This window comes from Phascolarctos cinereus, unplaced genomic scaffold (genome assembly GCF_003287225.1).
Source record: "Phascolarctos cinereus isolate Bilbo 61053 unplaced genomic scaffold, phaCin_HiC Scaffold_9;HRSCAF=440, whole genome shotgun sequence".
Lineage (NCBI taxonomy): Eukaryota > Metazoa > Chordata > Mammalia > Diprotodontia > Phascolarctidae > Phascolarctos > Phascolarctos cinereus.
The window spans coordinates 26,191,957-26,208,294 of NW_027556402.1; the positions used below are offsets into that span (position 1 = coordinate 26,191,957).

Sequence of the window (16,338 nt, forward strand, 5' to 3'; positions counted from 1 at the left end):
ATACCATATCACATCATGTTTCGTTGCAGATTGAGGAATATATTAAGAATTTATTTGTTTATATGAAAGGAAAAAGTATAACAAAACATTTTAGACATGAACATTCTAGAACTTAGTTCTCATTTCAGGCTTATACATAACTAAAGTGTTGATGAAAATTCTGGATCCCAAGGTATTCTACTCTGTTTTAGCTTTATCCAAAAAGTCTGAATGGTGGAAACATATGAACCTTCCCTTCAGTGGGTCTGTGATCTTGGTGTTTAATCTTACAGGCTATTCAGACTCTAATCTTCATATTGTCTCTGTTTTATGGGAAAATGTAGAGCAAGTAGAGAACCATTTTTAAATAAGAGGGAAATATGCCTCTCCTTGTAATATGTCTGAGGGTTTCCTACAGCTCACTACTATATTCCTTTTTTAAACATTCCTCCTAATTGCATGATAATTTATTTAAATTGTAAACTAATTCATAAACCATATGTCTTCTTTCACACAGATGGATGTAGGAAGTGAAGCTAGAGTTGCATTCAGTTTTGTTTCATAAAGAGAGGAGTTCTTTGCCCAATGTCAGTAATTAATTTGTTCAGGAAGGATATTAGACAAAGACAGGAGGATTATGGGGTATGGGGCATTCCATTGGAATGCTATAAATGGATGCTCAGTTGAGCAAATCATCTACAGTGGGGGGTTGTGATTTACAGTGGGGCTTGCTTATAAACTAAAATGACTTTATTGGAAGACAGTGTTAATTGGGGGCAACATTATATGGAGTATACCTGAACACAGGACCTTGGAAGAAGAATTATTCCCGTGAGGCATCTTAGTGTAATGGATAGAGAGACAGCTTTAGAATCAGGAAAACCTTATTTTAAGTCCTGTCTTGATATATACTAGTTCTGTGACTATGAGCAAATCATTTGACCTCTCAGTCTTCCAGGGAGTTTCCTGAGACTATAAGATAAGCAGCAGAATGAGTCGCTCATCTGTGGAGGGACTTCCATATTGGGAGTTATCCACACCAGTGTAATCACAAGTCCAGACAAAAATCAACAGATTGTATTCAGAAAGTACGCTCTGTCGACCCAAAGAGTAGATAGGGTTTATATAGGTGAAAAAGAAAGGTTAGAGCATGGCAAGTAAAAGGGACCCCATGAGGGAGAGCAGGGGATAGGTAGAAGACCGCATAAGTCTTTCAGCTGATCTTTACCTCAGCTCCTTTTACCTCAGAGCTCCTCAGGGGCCTGAGGCCAGAAAGTGAAGGCCATTGCACAGGTACCCAGGGGACACAGGGCCGGCGACCCCCAGAAGCACAGCTGAAGAGGGAACCTGTCCATAGCACAGAGCCCCCAATTCAGGAACTTCGAAGAATGTAGGGAAAGAATCACCATAGACCCAGAGATACCCCAAGTGAGTGACTCCATAAAAATTTCAGGAAGAGAGTCAGAGGAAAAATGGTTTTCCACAGAGACAAAGGGAAAACCAGAAGAAGTAAAACAAGATGAAAAAAAGATGAAATAAAAGCTTTGGAGGAGAGAACTGGATGCAGAATAAGTAGCTTAGAACAGAAAGTGGTAAAAACTTACCCAAGTAGTGGATTCCCTGAACATTAGAATATATCAAAAAGAAATGAGTGACTCTATGAAACAGGGAAAAAAATACTAGAACAAAATAAAAATTGGGGAAAAAAAGAAAATATAAAATCTCTCCTATCAAAAATAAGTGACCTGAAAAATAGGTCAGAAGGAAATAATTTAAGAATCAGTGTACTCCCTGAAAGCCATGTTGAAAAAGAAACCTGTACTCTATATTTTAAGAAATCATAAATGACAACTGCCCAAGATATATTAGATCCAAGAGGCTGAAGTAAAGATAGAAAGAATTCATCAATCATCTCCTGAAAGGAACTCCAAAAGGAAAATTTCTGGGAACTTCATGACCAAAATCTAAAACTTTCACAACATAATTTTTAAAAAATACTGTAAACATCCAGAAAGAAGTGGTTCAGGTGCCAAGGAACCATAGTCGCAATCACCCAAGACTGGGAAGATTCTACTCTAAACCAGAAGAGTTGGAATATTTCAAAAGGCAAAAGACAGGGGCTTAAAATTAAAATAACTTACCTTTAAAAACTGAGTATAATTCTACAGGGAGAAAAAAAATGCATCTTTAATGCAGTAGAGCATTTCTAATGGAAAGATTAAGGCTGAGTAGGAAGTACAAACACAAGATTCAGAAGAAACCTGGAAAGGTAAATCTTTGTGTATGTAGTTGGAAGAACTGCTCCTTTCTGGATGTTTGCAGCAATTTTTTTAAACTATGCTGTGAAATATATGTGAGGTGGTGCAACCTAGTAGTGGGTTGTATAGTGTAGCAGAGGAAATTTTTCTGATGCTTCCAAGGGTGCAGAGCTATTGATATTTTTATCGTCTCCCAATAGGGACAGCATTACAATATTTGGTTAACTCTTTAAAATATTAGATTAGAATTGGAATATATAAAGTAAAATATATTAAATTAAAATATTAAAACTCTTTAAAATATTCACATATGAAGTTACAATACAAAAGACAAGATACAAAACGAACATTCACTTGGCCACAGTTAAAGCAAATGCACTTGTCTTCATCATATTAAAGAAAATTCTGTACTTACTGATTACTAACTAACATCTAGGAAATAGGTAACATAAAATGATGCAGCGCCTCCCCTCAATAACCTTAGATTCTCAATGCTTCTAGCTGTGTTGTTCCACGGAAAAATGGATTGATGGTCCTCTCCCTGATTATGTTTTAGAAGCCTGCTCGTTATCGGAGGGCAGTCAGCTATGACAGCAAGGAGTACTACATGCGACTGGCCTCAGGAAATCCAGCCTTTGTCCAGGATGCCATTGTAGAAAGTTCCGAAGGCGAGTCTGCACAGCAGGAGCCAGAACACGGAGAGGACACCATCGCCAAAGTTAAAGGTCGGCTGCCTCTTTGTGGCCTGTTAAAAGGGATCATTTGCATCTGTCAGTCTTTCACGGGCTGCTTGACTTTCTGACTCTTTCATATTAGAAGATGAAGAAATAGGGGTAGTAGAGAGCCATGATTAATTTGGTAATCCTGAAATGACTTGGGCATAAGTGCTTGTTTCAGGACTGTATAGGTTTGATCTCTGTGCCAAAGGTGGAGAATGAGGCATCACTTAATTGTTTTCCCATGTGTGTTATGTGCTAGCCAGCTATTTGATGACACCCATGGTTGGTCCACTTTGGCACCACGCTCCAGGGCACTTAGTTATTTTAAGCTAAGACTAATAGACAGTTTCTGGGTTTGTCCCTGACGTGTTGTAACCAGCTGGAAATGGTCATCTCACTTCTGGGGCTAAAGAGATTGCCCTAAATTTTTACAGCTAGAGATTTCCCTAAGTGGCTAGGATTAGACAGCAGTTGTGAAAACCATCCAGGGGTTGGGTTGACCTCCAGGCTCAATATGAGTCAGCAGCGTGATGTGGCAACCAAAGAAACTCATGTGATTCGGAGCAGGGTTAGGAGACATGTTGCTTCCAGATAATAGTCCCACAGAACTCTCCCCTTTTCAGAGCTCATCTGGAGTCTTGTGTTCAGGTCTGGAGACCATGATATAAGAAGAACATTGACAAGCTGGAGAGGGTCCAGAGGAGGGTCATCAGGATGGTGAAGGGCCTTGAGTCATGTCATTGTCTAAAGGCAGTCGGTATTCTTAGCCTGAAGAATAGAAGACTCAGGGGGGGAGATCTGATACCTGCCTTCAGACAACCAAAGGGTTGTCATGTGGAGAAGGGATGAGACTTCATTCTGTTTGGCCCTAGAAGTCAGAGCCAGGAGCAGTGGGGTGGTGGTGGTGGGGTGGTACTAAAAGGGCAGCTTAGCCTCAATGTCAGGGGAACTCTAATATTAGAGCTGTCCAGAAGTGACATGGTGGAATCTCCTCTTTCAAGGTCATTGGGCAGAGGCTGAATGACTACTTATGGGCGTGTGATAGTGAGGAGTCCTTCCGTCAATGTGTGGTCTGGATTACATGGCCACTGAGATCACTTTCCTTTCTCACATTCTAGAATTCCTGGAATTGGGATGATCATCAGAAGTTACTAAGATACTGTTATCCGAATTTGCTTTTCTTTGGGGGGTGGGAATGAAATTGGATTCAACATTAATAGATTTTTGTGTACTCTAGTAGAAAGAAAAATGGATTAAGTGTTGAAATTCATATTCCCAATAACTCCATTATTAATGTGCTACATGAATTTAAGTAAATATTCCTGTGACATATTTTATACATAGACATAGATATTTACACACACACACACACACACACACACACACACACACACACACACAGAAATATCTATTTAAAATATCTACAAATATCAACAAGCCTACAAGGTGAGGTGACCAAATATCCCTTGAAAAGATGCGGTTTTGCCTTTGGGAATATGATAAAGCCAACTCCATTCATGCTTTTATTCACTTTTGTAAGGAGGATCTGTAAGCGGTCTTTTTAGGTACCTGTGGTTCCTTTGTTTTTATTTGTTTTATCTATAGTAAGAATGTCAATAGGGATATGATTCAATCATGTATCTACTGTCACTTGTTCAACAAAGATTGCACATTTAGAATAGCAACATTTAAGTTAATATTTGTAGGTAAAACTAAACTGAAATTCTTTAAGCCTTCTGTTCCCCCCCCCTTTTTTTTAACCACTCTGCTATCATCACTGTGAAAATGGAAGGCGGCCACAAGGATAAAGATCCATGTTGTATTTTTATCCTTTTCATTAGGCGATGTGGCAAAAAATTCATTGCCAGGTAGCCATCTGGTGCCTAACTTCTCTACATTCAGCCAGGCTAGGCTAGATCCCAATTAATGCAAATAATGATTCCTCCTGAAGTAGTGGCATGTGTTCAAATTCACACTCATATTTCTGATGCACTGGAAACCATTTTCCACTTTTTTACATAATTATAACTTGCAAGAAGTACACATCAAACATATGAAATCATTCCTGGGAATTTATTATTCATGCTAAAAGAGACCTAATTGTGTATACAGTCTGTTTTGGGGGCCACACTCAAAGTCTTTCCAGTTTGGTAGAATTGGCCAGAGCTTGTACAGTGCTGACATTGAGAATCCAGGTTACCTCTATGCCAGAAAGAAGCACTAATGTGAGAATTTTTATATTTCTAATTTTTTTTAACATTTCAAGAAAAATAATTTGGTTAATTTATTTTCCTGTTCTCTGTTATTTTTATTCTCTCTTTATTGAGAAGCTTGTCTTAGAGAATCACATAAGTATGCCAGTTATTTCTCTTATTCCTTCATGGATGCAGCATGGTATAATGGATAGAGAGCTGTACTCAAGTCACAAAGGCCTGAAATTGAACATGGCCTTGGGGGCTTTGGAGCTGAGTGATCCTGAGCAAGACACTGAACTCCTCTGAGCCTCATTTCCCTCATCTGTCAAACGGTGCCGACCTCACCGTAAAGCCCTGTGCAGATAGATCTTAACGCTCTAGGTAAATGTGAGCTGCTGTTTTTTCAGTACTTCACCCAATAGAGAAGGTTTCAGTTTGTGTTGTTCACCGGTCAGCAAACTAATTTGGTTCTAGATGTCCTGAGAATGAGGAGGAGGAGGGACTTTGCCTCCTCATTTCTCACACCATTTGGCAGACAGCAAAGTTAGCTCCCTCTAAAAAAGCTAATCCGCACCATTCGATACTAAGGTCTCGAAGCATCGTGTGAGGCCAGCAGATTCACCCAGGTGTTTCTAGAGCAGCGTGAAACTGTGCACAAGCTAACTTATTTGTGAGCCTAGGTTTGCAGTCGCAGCTGAGATAGATTGACTCAGTTGATTGAGATACTTATGGCACGTGTAGCTCTTTTCTTTTTTTCTTTGGAGCTCCCTGTCACTGACCTACAACTTGTACATCTTCTGCCTCCTTCTCATCTTCACTTGGTGGAGATGCTGATAATTAGGGGGTGGCACAGAAGGAAAACCGCACAGGGGCAGACTTTTAAAAGCTCAGAGTTTACTTCATTCACAAAATGTATGATATTTATTGAATGACCACAAGTCGCTTGTACTTGCCTTTATTATGACCAGATAAGTTGCTCAAGCTCATCGTTGTGCATGGCCAAACGGCTGCACGTGTATCTCTAAAACAGTACTTCCTAGAGTGTACCAAGTATCGGGTGACCCGGTGCCTCACAGTACTGACATTTATAGAACGATAACATCTATGTTTTTATCTCTGAAAATAATTAATATTTAACATATGGCACTCATTTTATTCTAGACGACACTGTACTGCTTTTACTGTGAATTCTGCAGTAGTTCTTTAAGCTAAGTGGCACAGTGGATAGAGTGCTAGACCTGGAATCAGGAAGACTCATCTTCCCGAGTTCAAATCTGACCTCAGACCCTTACTAGCTGTGTGACTGTGAGCAAGTCACTTCACCCTGTTTGCTTCAGTGTCCTCATCTGTAAGAGAAGCTGGAGAAGGAAATGGCAAACCAGGCTAGTATCTTTGCTAGGAAGACCCCAAATGAGGTCACGAATGAAGCAACTAAACAGCAACTTTAAAATACAAGTTCCAGTAAATTCCCAGCACATAGCAATAAACACTTATTAATTGGTTGATTCATCCATACGGTGTTTTCCTATCCCCTAGTACAACACTGTGTACATAGCAGCTACTTAATAAATGTTTAACTTGTATTGAATTTAGGGTCCTATACAGTGGCAGACAAGTCACTGTGGTGTGTGCCTGCCAAAGATTTCCCATCAGAGAAGTTTGAATTCCGTTTCCTTTAAACTGCGGGAGAGAAGCGTCTCACTGCAGAACTAATCCCTGTGACAGTAACACTGGTTTATTTGGTAATGACATTACAGGTTTGGTTAAGCCTCCTTTGAAAAGATCTCGTTCTGCCCCTGACGGGGGAGACGAAGAAAACCAAGAGCAGCTACAGGACCAGGTAGCTGAGGGCAGCGCCATAGAAGAAGAGGAGAAAACAGATAATGCAACGTTGCTTCGCCTGCTGGAAGAGGGGGAGAAGGTATCGTGTTTCAAAAACGTGTGATCTTGCCTTACTTAAGAACTGTAGTTCAAATACTTTGGGAGAGGCTGGTCAGTGCTTTGTCAGGACACTAGAGAATCTGGCTTTCATTCCTTGTGATAGGCTGCAATCTTGGATGAGTCACTCTGCTTCGCCTTGTCTGATTTCCCCTATCTGTGAAATTCTTGAAACAGAGCAATTGCTCTTTTAAACTAAAACCACAGAATTAGTGGGTTTTGTCCTATATTTGTGTGTAGGCAGCGAATGAAAATCAAAGGGTGCTCTCTTTGCTGCATAGAGTTTTGTCCTAGGGTTAGGGCCTAGACCTGTGATTTCATTGTTACAGTGAGCTCCTGTATGAGGACACTCTCTCTACCCATGCAGGTTGCCACCTTCCCTGCAATGTATAGTCTTAGATAGTTAACAAGAGCACTGAGTGAATAAGAGCTCAGAGGCAGGACCTGAGCCCACATCTGTCTGGCTTCAAGGCTGGCACTCTGTCTACTGTGCTGTGCACCATTTCTCATCACCATTTCAGTTAGCTGCTAATAAATAAATGGGTTATTTGTTCTACTGAGGTTTTCACAGATGTCAGAATCCTAAGCTGTCCATTGGGAATCGTTAGCATAAACTAATGGTAAGGACATCTCAGAACCACAAAAGAACTTGTGAGGCTTCCATTTTATTACTAGTATTTTATTTTTTTGGCTTTCAGGCAATTGGGGTTAAGTGACTTGCCCAGGGTCACACAGCTAGTAAGTGTCAAGTGTTTGGTCTGAGGCCGGATTTGAACTCAGGTCCTCCTAACTTCAGGGCCAGTGCTCTATCCACTGCGCCACCTAGCTGCCCCCATTACTAGTATTTTTTGTTATCAACATTGTGACAGAGGCAAAAGAAGAAAGTAGATGTTCATCTTGATATTGTAGGAAAGCGTTTTCCTCCAGATCTCTTTCTAGACTTTTTCATTAATAGAGCTTTTTTCGCTCTGGCTCTTGGCTTTTATATTCTAATACTGCAGGAAATAGATTTAAACTTGGACATGAGATGAGCCTTATTTGACTTTGTCTTCCTGTCGTGCTTTTCTTGACTTATGTTGAAATAAGTTTTAAGAAAAAAGTCTTGTTACTGAGGGATGGTAGCTACCTAGAAAACAGTGCCTACATTGAAAAATCTCCAGTCCTCTACATTTGTGAAAACAGAATTTCAAACAAACTTCAGCTTTTTACATCAGGGACTAATCATAGTGTCATTGAGGAATAGGGAACAAAGCCATTTTTCACATGTCATTTTAACTTTTCCAGGGTATGTAGCAATGGAAGAAAAGAAAAGTAAGCTGTGGGCATCCTCCCGATCTAAATCCTCCTTGACATTCCTGCCCTCTGACAGCCAAGATTCCCCTACAGCAAAGCTTGTTTGGCACATGCCACTTCGTAGTATAGTTTAGTAGTAATGTAGTAATGTTTATGTAGTAATGGAGTTTATAAGTTCTTGAGTTGCCTAAATGACACTAGAGAACTGTGAAGGGTACGTAAATTGTAGGCAGTGAATCAAGCATTTTCCATGTAGCAAACACTGTGAAAGCAGATTTCCTAGAATCTTGTCATGGCCTCACATGGAATAGAATGTCCCCTTCTTTCTTTTCACCCCCATGGCTGCCTGTCTAGTCTATCACTTTATATTGCCGTAGTCTTCCTGCTTCTGGTGTCTGCTTCCTACAGCTCAGCACAGGTCAGAACACGGGACTGTCCCAGCTTCCCTGACTCTCTGCTGCCTTTAGGATGCACTATGAGCTCCTCAGCTCAGCCAACTGCAGTCTTTCTGCCATCTTATCTTTCCAGGTGTATTCCATGCAACTCTACGTTCTGTCCCATCTGACCTACTTGCGATGCTCTGCATATGCCATCCCATCTCCTGCCTACAAAGTTCTCATTCTTTACTTCCTCTTAGAGTCTCAGGTTTCCTTCAAGGCTCTGCTCAGTGGCCAGAACCTACATAAGACCTTTGCCGATGTCCCCTTGTTATTTTCTCTTGAAATCACTTTCTAGTTACTCGTCTGCATACATGTCATAAGGCATATACACAACAGAATGATAAGCTTCTTTGTGGCAAGGACTGGTCCAGGTCTGTTTTTGTCTTTATATCCCCAGGGCCTGGAGTAGCACATTATATATAATAAGCATCTTATAAATCCTTATTGAAAGGAATTGAATTGAGTCTTAGATTCCACTTACCACCATAGTCTTGCTACCATCTCTCTGAATAATGACTATCACCCAGTATGATAGTGGCCTCTTGCAACTTTGTGATGTCTGCAGATTTGGTAAGCATACTATCTATGTCTTCATCCATGTCAATAGTGAAAAAAAATTTGAACAGACCCAGGCTAAAAAGAGGCCCTCAGGCATGCCAATGGTAGCCTCTTTTCAAGCTGACATGAGGCACCTAGTGTTTAGCCTATGGCTGTCCATCTTACCCTTAACAACTCTATGAGAAACTCTGTGAAGTACTTTGCTGAAGTGTATCTATAGCACTGCCTTAATCTACAAACCTAATCTGTCAAAAAATGAACTGGCAAGACGTGGCAGTAAGATGCTGGTGAAGCCATGGCTGGGGCTGGGGCTAGAATAGGGCATGGGCTTTCTTTAGTCCAAATTGACTAGTTTCCAAGTGCGGGACATTCTAGACAGTGAGTCCTATCCCACTTACCTTATCCCCATGACCCAATAAACCTGTAGAAAAAGCAAGGGGAAAACAGATTTGCAACACAGAGGAGCCTGAATCCCTTCCTCCCATCCTTTACATATGTTTTAGCCTTTCTTCCCTGCTCCACTACTCACAGGCTTCACCCCTCCCTCACCACTCCCACTGTCGGTCCTGCCTTAGTAGTTTTTAACAGTTGGCCTGAAACTTTGACTGCCCAGGCCATGAGTCCGTCATCACAGAGATAACTCACACATGCTTGTACACTGCTGTCCCTCTTCATCTTCATTTCAAATAGTCAGTTTCTTCTTGTTGACTTGTCACTCAGGTTGGCATCTGGGCCTACTTCCTCCTTCAGGCATCCAGTTTCCTTGTCCCTATGGTCTCTGGAAAAACTATTTCTTCTTCCAGGGCTCCTCCTCCATCTACATATCTAGGTGATTCAGTTTCCTCCACGATCCTGGGTAGCTTAAAATTTAGCATGTTTCTCTTATCCCATCAAGGCACTCAGCATGTTATTTTTTGCCTCCATACCTAGCTCATCCTTAGCTTAATAGATTTTAGCATGTATTTAGCCCAGTGTACATGTTTCATTGCTCGCCCTCCCTTTTATGTAGGAATTGAAATAAAACTCAATGGCCCATGGTTTGCAGGCTCTATTCTTTTTGCTTTTTTGAAAATTTGAGAATTTCTTGTCTTCTCTTCTGTACAGTCTTTGAAAGGTCATTAACAGTAGCACAGGGATCATATCTGTCAATTCTTTTAGTACTTAAAGGTATAGTTCATCCAAGTTTGGTGAGTTGAACTCATTAGGAACAGTGAAGTGCTTTCTTACTATTTCCTTGCTTTGGGTATCCTCATTAAAAAACAAAGGTAATGCTAATGGTAAAAATCAAAAGCGTACTGAAGTATAAAACAAGCTTCATATGCATTGGCATCAGAAAACTACTTGTATTCTATAACATGAATGTTTTATATGCCTGAAGATTATTACTGAAACATTCTTTAGCTTCTTTTTCATTGTACGTGATCTTAATTCCTCTAAATTTCTTCTTAAATCCCAGTGTCTTATTAAGTTGTGTAGCCCAAAGGAGTTTAGAAAGGTCTGACAAATACTGCTATGTTAAAATAGTCTAGAGACAATTTTTTAAAGATGCACCAGATTCAGAAAAACCTAGGAAGACTTACATGAGCTGATGCAAAGTGAAATGAGCGGAACCAGGAGAACATTGTATACAGTAACAGCAATATTGTGCAATGATGAGCTATGAATAACTTAGCTATTCTCAGAAATACAATGATCCTAAATTATTCTGAAAGACTTAGGATGAAAAATGCTATCCATCTACAGAGAAAGAACTGATGAAGTCTGAATGCAAATTGAAGCATACTTTTTTAAAACTTTCTTTATTATCCTTGTTTGGTTGGTTTTTTTGGCCCAAGTTTTCTTTTGCAACATGGTTAACATGGAAATATTTTGCATGACTGTACATGTATAATCTGTATCAAATAGCTTGCCTTCTCAAGAAGTGGGGAGAGGAAGGAAGGAGAGAATTTGGAACTCAAAATTAAAAAAAAAAACAACTAGTGTTAAAATGTTTTGTTTACATGCAATTGAGAAAAAAAGTAACATTAAATGTTAATAAATCAAGATGTACCAAATGATATGATTTCGTATGTTTGTTTACAATAATAAATAAATGGGAGGACAACTTTTGGGTCCTGTCCACCTAGGAAGGTTTAGGAAAGTCCAGAAGATCATAAGATTGCTTTAATATATTTTGTGACTATAGTTAAGAGCATCCTATTTCATAATATTAGTGAGAAAACTAACTGATGATCCAAGCTTTGTTAGCCTGTGTCCACTGAAAATTGATGATTTTCCTATAGATTCAGCACATGTATCGCTGTGCTCGAGTCCAAGGCCTGGATACCAGTGAAGGCCTCCTTCTTTTTGGTAAAGAGCATTTCTACGTGATTGATGGGTTTACAATGACAGCGACCAGGGAGATTCGGGATATTGAGACCCTGCCTCCAAAGTAAGTCAAAGAAAGTAATTAGCAGATGGGGAAAAATCACTCAAATCACTTGATGCATCAGTTTAATTCCATAAACGTTTATAAAGTACCTACTTTGTGCAACGTATTGTGGTAGGTGCTGAGAAAATTGGTGATCGTGTCTTACTAAGGTTCATTTATTTGGGGAAGTACACTAGAAAGCCTTTATTTAGATTGGCCAAAATCAGAGTCAAAGTCTGCGCTAGACAATTTGAAATTTCTGTTTAAATTATCTACATTTGCAAATGTAAAATTTGTTTCAAATATTATGCAACTCTACAGAAAGTCCACATTGCTTTATGATTGAGGCATGATAGGAAAGCGGGCCTTTTCATATACTCTGACCACCAGAGAAAAGTGGACTGTCCTTGTGGTTCATATAGAACCAGGAAGTTACTAGTTGACAGGTTTTCCCTCTGCTTTCTTAGGAACACAGATCTAGAACTAGAAGGGACATGGGGTCCTCTGATCCACACCCTCATTGCTCAGGGAGGGACATTTCGTCCTGACAGGGTCGGTGACTTGCTCAGGTCCCACAGGTAGTGAGTAGAAGAGCTGGGTTTGTACCCAGATCGTCTGACTCCAAGTACATACTCTTTCCTCTCTACCACGCTTCCCTCCATCCTAATAAGGAGGTGACAGTGAGCACTGAGAGGGTCAAAAGGCCAGCCAACGCCCAAGGGAAGCCAAGAAGCCAGGAGCCTAGGCGTCAATTGTAATCAGATTGTATGATGATCATAACTGACATTCGTGTCATGCTTTTAAAAAGACTTTGCACAGGCCCTCACAGTCCTGTGAGGAAGGTGCTGGAAGCATCATTCATCCGACTTTACAAATGAAAAGAGCAGAATCAGAGAGGTAAAGGGACTTGCCTGTGGTCATACAGCCAGTAAGTTCCACCTGTGACATTTATGAGCTGTGACCGCTGCCAATTGAATTAACTTCTCTACTCTTCCTTTTCCTCACCCATAAAATGGGAATCATACCACCTCTCAGGGATGTTATGTAGGTAAGGTGAGATAATAGGAGGAAAAGTCTTTGAAAATCTTAAAGTACTAGGCAAGTATCAGCTATTGTTTTTATTAGTAATTATAAAAGGAAGTTCACATCTCCCACCCTCATTTTTTTTCACCACATGAATGAGCTTCTTGCACATTGGGTCTTAGCAGAAGCATTTATTAACAGCTAAATAGTAAGAGCTGATTTAGTTCTGCTAGTACATCAGTTAACAACTGTTTGAAGCATAAATCTTTTGATTTTTTTTTTGGTTTTCAACACAGCTTTCTTATGGGCACATTAACCAGTCCTTGAGCTTGATGTTGTCTTATTTGAACGTAGCCCCAGGGTATAAAGAGAGATTCGTTGTATGTTTAGCAATTATTGAATAAGCAATAAAGACCTGCCTGGACGATGTTCTTCCTCTCTGGAAATCTTGAAGCAGAAGTCAAATATGTCATGGGAGGGACTCCTTTCCTACATGTGTTGCACTAGTTGGCCGCTGAGATTTCTTCCAACTTTAAGATTTTATTATTCTGTGAAAACGGGTTAACCTTTATCCTGCCTTTGCTGATAATGGCAAAGCTTTTGACCGAGTTCTGAATGAATGGCTTATTTCCGTCCTGCAAATATATAAACCAATCTCAAGTGTAGCGAGAGTATCAGAGCATTCGACATCCATGTGGAAGATTTCTTTATTGTTAAATGCCACCAGCACACTAATAAAACATAGCTTCTGTCTTTAAGCTTATAGAAGTTCTCTTTGGCCTTAAGCTCACTGTCATCTCCCCAAATAGAATCAAGTTTGGCTTTGAAGTTAAAGAAGAAGCCATACATAAGCATCTTATTAATAACTTGTGCATCGATGATGTAGAGTTATAGGGCTTCCATAAACACACATACACACACAGACACACACACACATACATACACACACACACACACACACACACACACACAAAAGCAGGTTCTCCATCTTGTAGTATCTTTCTCCATTGATGTAAAAATATTCTGTGGACGTGATAAGTGTAAAATTCTTGTGTAGATCAAGGAAAAATAGATAATGAAGGCTTTGAGCTTGAATCAAGGGGTCACATTAAACCAGTGCACGAAGGCAACAATTACAAATACATTGGTCTTCTCCAGTCAAGACAAATTAAATGTAAATCTGTTGAGGAAAAAGCTATGGCTGTGCATATTTAGAGACTAACTCTTGTTCTGAAATCAAAACTCTGTAGAAAGAGCATTTTAAAAGCAATTAATGCCTATGAAATATCAGTATAGAGACAACAAATTTGAAAATTGTCCTAAGAGAGTCCATGATAAAAACCTTACGGAAATTCTTTTGGTATAGACAGCACTTCATCAAACGATAATAAGGGCTAACACAAGTGCTCGTCATGCTATGTATTGAATGTCACAGAAAATGGCTTACCCCTGTGAAGAGCCTGTGAAAATCCAGGAGTGAAATCAGAAGGCCCCTCTTTAGACAACATGTGCAGGAACCCAATCAAAAATATGTGAACAAGGAAGCATCAAACAAACTGCAGGGCTGTGTGGATGTGTTTGTAGAATTCAGAAGGAGGTTTTTGCTACTAGAAATTGCTAAAGAGTCATTGTTAAGGAGCCCAGGCTTATTGATCAATACAGCTTATGCTAGAAACTAGGCAAGATGCCACTGCAAATTGCAGAAATTAAGAATCTACCAAAAAACATTTAATAGCTGTCACCATACAAAATATTCCTAATCTCCAAGCTACGTGAAATGAAAAACTTTGAAACTATAGAGACTTAGCAGAAAAAAATAAAAACCCAGCACGGAGAGAAGTATATGTCATCCCCATCCTCACATCTGTTCCTAGAGCCATGCTGAAGATACTTTAAGAGCAAGAGCTGACAGCCTAGTGCTTTTATTTAATTGCAAAAAGAAGCCATTTCATCCCCCTGTGAAAAGGTCTACAGATAAGAGAAGTCTGATTCTCAGGCTGTTTGTTTCTATCGGAACACTATCAAGAAATGAGAATGAGGTGATGATAATTATTAATTACCTTGATGATGGTGATGATGATGATGATGACGATGATGATGATGATGATTATGTCACCAGAGGAGAAATTTGAACCTAGATCTTTGTGTCCTCCAGCCCAGCACTCTCTGGTCCATTAGAAGGTACACAATTCACTCCCCACAGGATTGAGCAGCATTGAACTGTGAGGCATAATAAAAGATGCAGACACGCTCCCTAGAGTCTATTTTTCAGAGACTGCATTAGAACCTTTTCACTACTTCTAACAGCAGTAACACAAATAGTATGTTTTAAATTGTGTGTCACCGTTAAGGCTCACTGGTATTAAATATAGTCTACAGGTACTTGGTAACTGCATTTTCAGCCTTATATAAAATTGTTTTAACTATGCCTTTGTTAAATAATATTTTCCCATCCCTGATGCTGCAGAACAGGCTTTGCAAATGACACATTCCATTTTTTACCGATGACCTTGTCATTGTTTACATTCGTGTTTATCATCCGTTTTGACTGCCAACAGCATGCATGAGCCAATTATTCCAAGAGGAGCGAGACAAGGTCCCAGTCAGCTCAGAAGGTCCTGCAGCATTTTTGCATATGAGGATATCAAGGAAGTTCATAAAAGGAGGTACCTGTTGCAGGTGGGTTTTGTTTGACTAAAGGAAACTTTATTATAATATTTTAGTTCTGAGATTTAATACTGTTTGTAAAAGCCTATTATAAAGTATATGACTATTTTTCATATTTAATCATACTATAGATAAAATTCTTCCTTTTCTATGTAAGGGTATGTCTTGCATATCATTTAAAAAAATAGGCCACAGTGTAGCTGTTATTCTTATCAGCTGTCCATCTTTTTCACTCTCTAGGTTTTCATGACCTTGCTCCCTCTTGCTTCTCCCACTTGTCTGGCTGCTCCTTTCCCATCCCCTTTACTGGATCATCTTCCATATCCCACCCTTTACTCAAGGCTTTACTCTGTGCCTTCTCTTCTCCATACTGTCTTGCTGATTTTATTAGCTCACATGGGCTTAACTATAATTACTATGCTCATTGTTCTATATGTATGTGTGTGTTAGACACGCACACACGCGCGCGCGCGCACACACACACACACACACACACACACACACATACATTGTCCCAAAAGTCTTAGTGCAGTTTAACCTTTTAGGTCTTAATTTTGTTAAGCTTTAAAGTTGTTTTAATAAGCTTTAATAGGTTAAAACTTTTGGGACATGCTATATATATATATATATATATATAGACTAAACAACTATGTGTGTGTGTATTGACTATATACATTGACTATATATATTGACTATACAACTATATATATATTGACTAAACAACTATATATGTGTGTGTGTATATGTATGTGTGTGTATATATGTATGTGTGTGTGTGTGTATATATATATGTATATACATGTATACACACACACACACACACACGCTCTGTATATCTAGCCCTAATCTCCTTCATGA

General features: G+C 39.5%; 1 protein-coding gene across 1 annotated transcript in view; it reads left to right on the forward strand.

Moving 5' to 3' along the window:
- Positions 1-16,338, forward strand: part of WDFY3 (WD repeat and FYVE domain containing 3) — a 330,461-nt gene that overhangs the window by 268,370 nt on the left and 45,753 nt on the right. Inside the window, 4 exon segments of the mRNA XM_078148340.1 lie at positions 2,794-2,962; positions 6,909-7,072; positions 11,663-11,811; positions 15,372-15,492. Of these exon segments, the coding sequence (XP_078004466.1) occupies positions 2,794-2,962; positions 6,909-7,072; positions 11,663-11,811; positions 15,372-15,492 (603 nt within the window).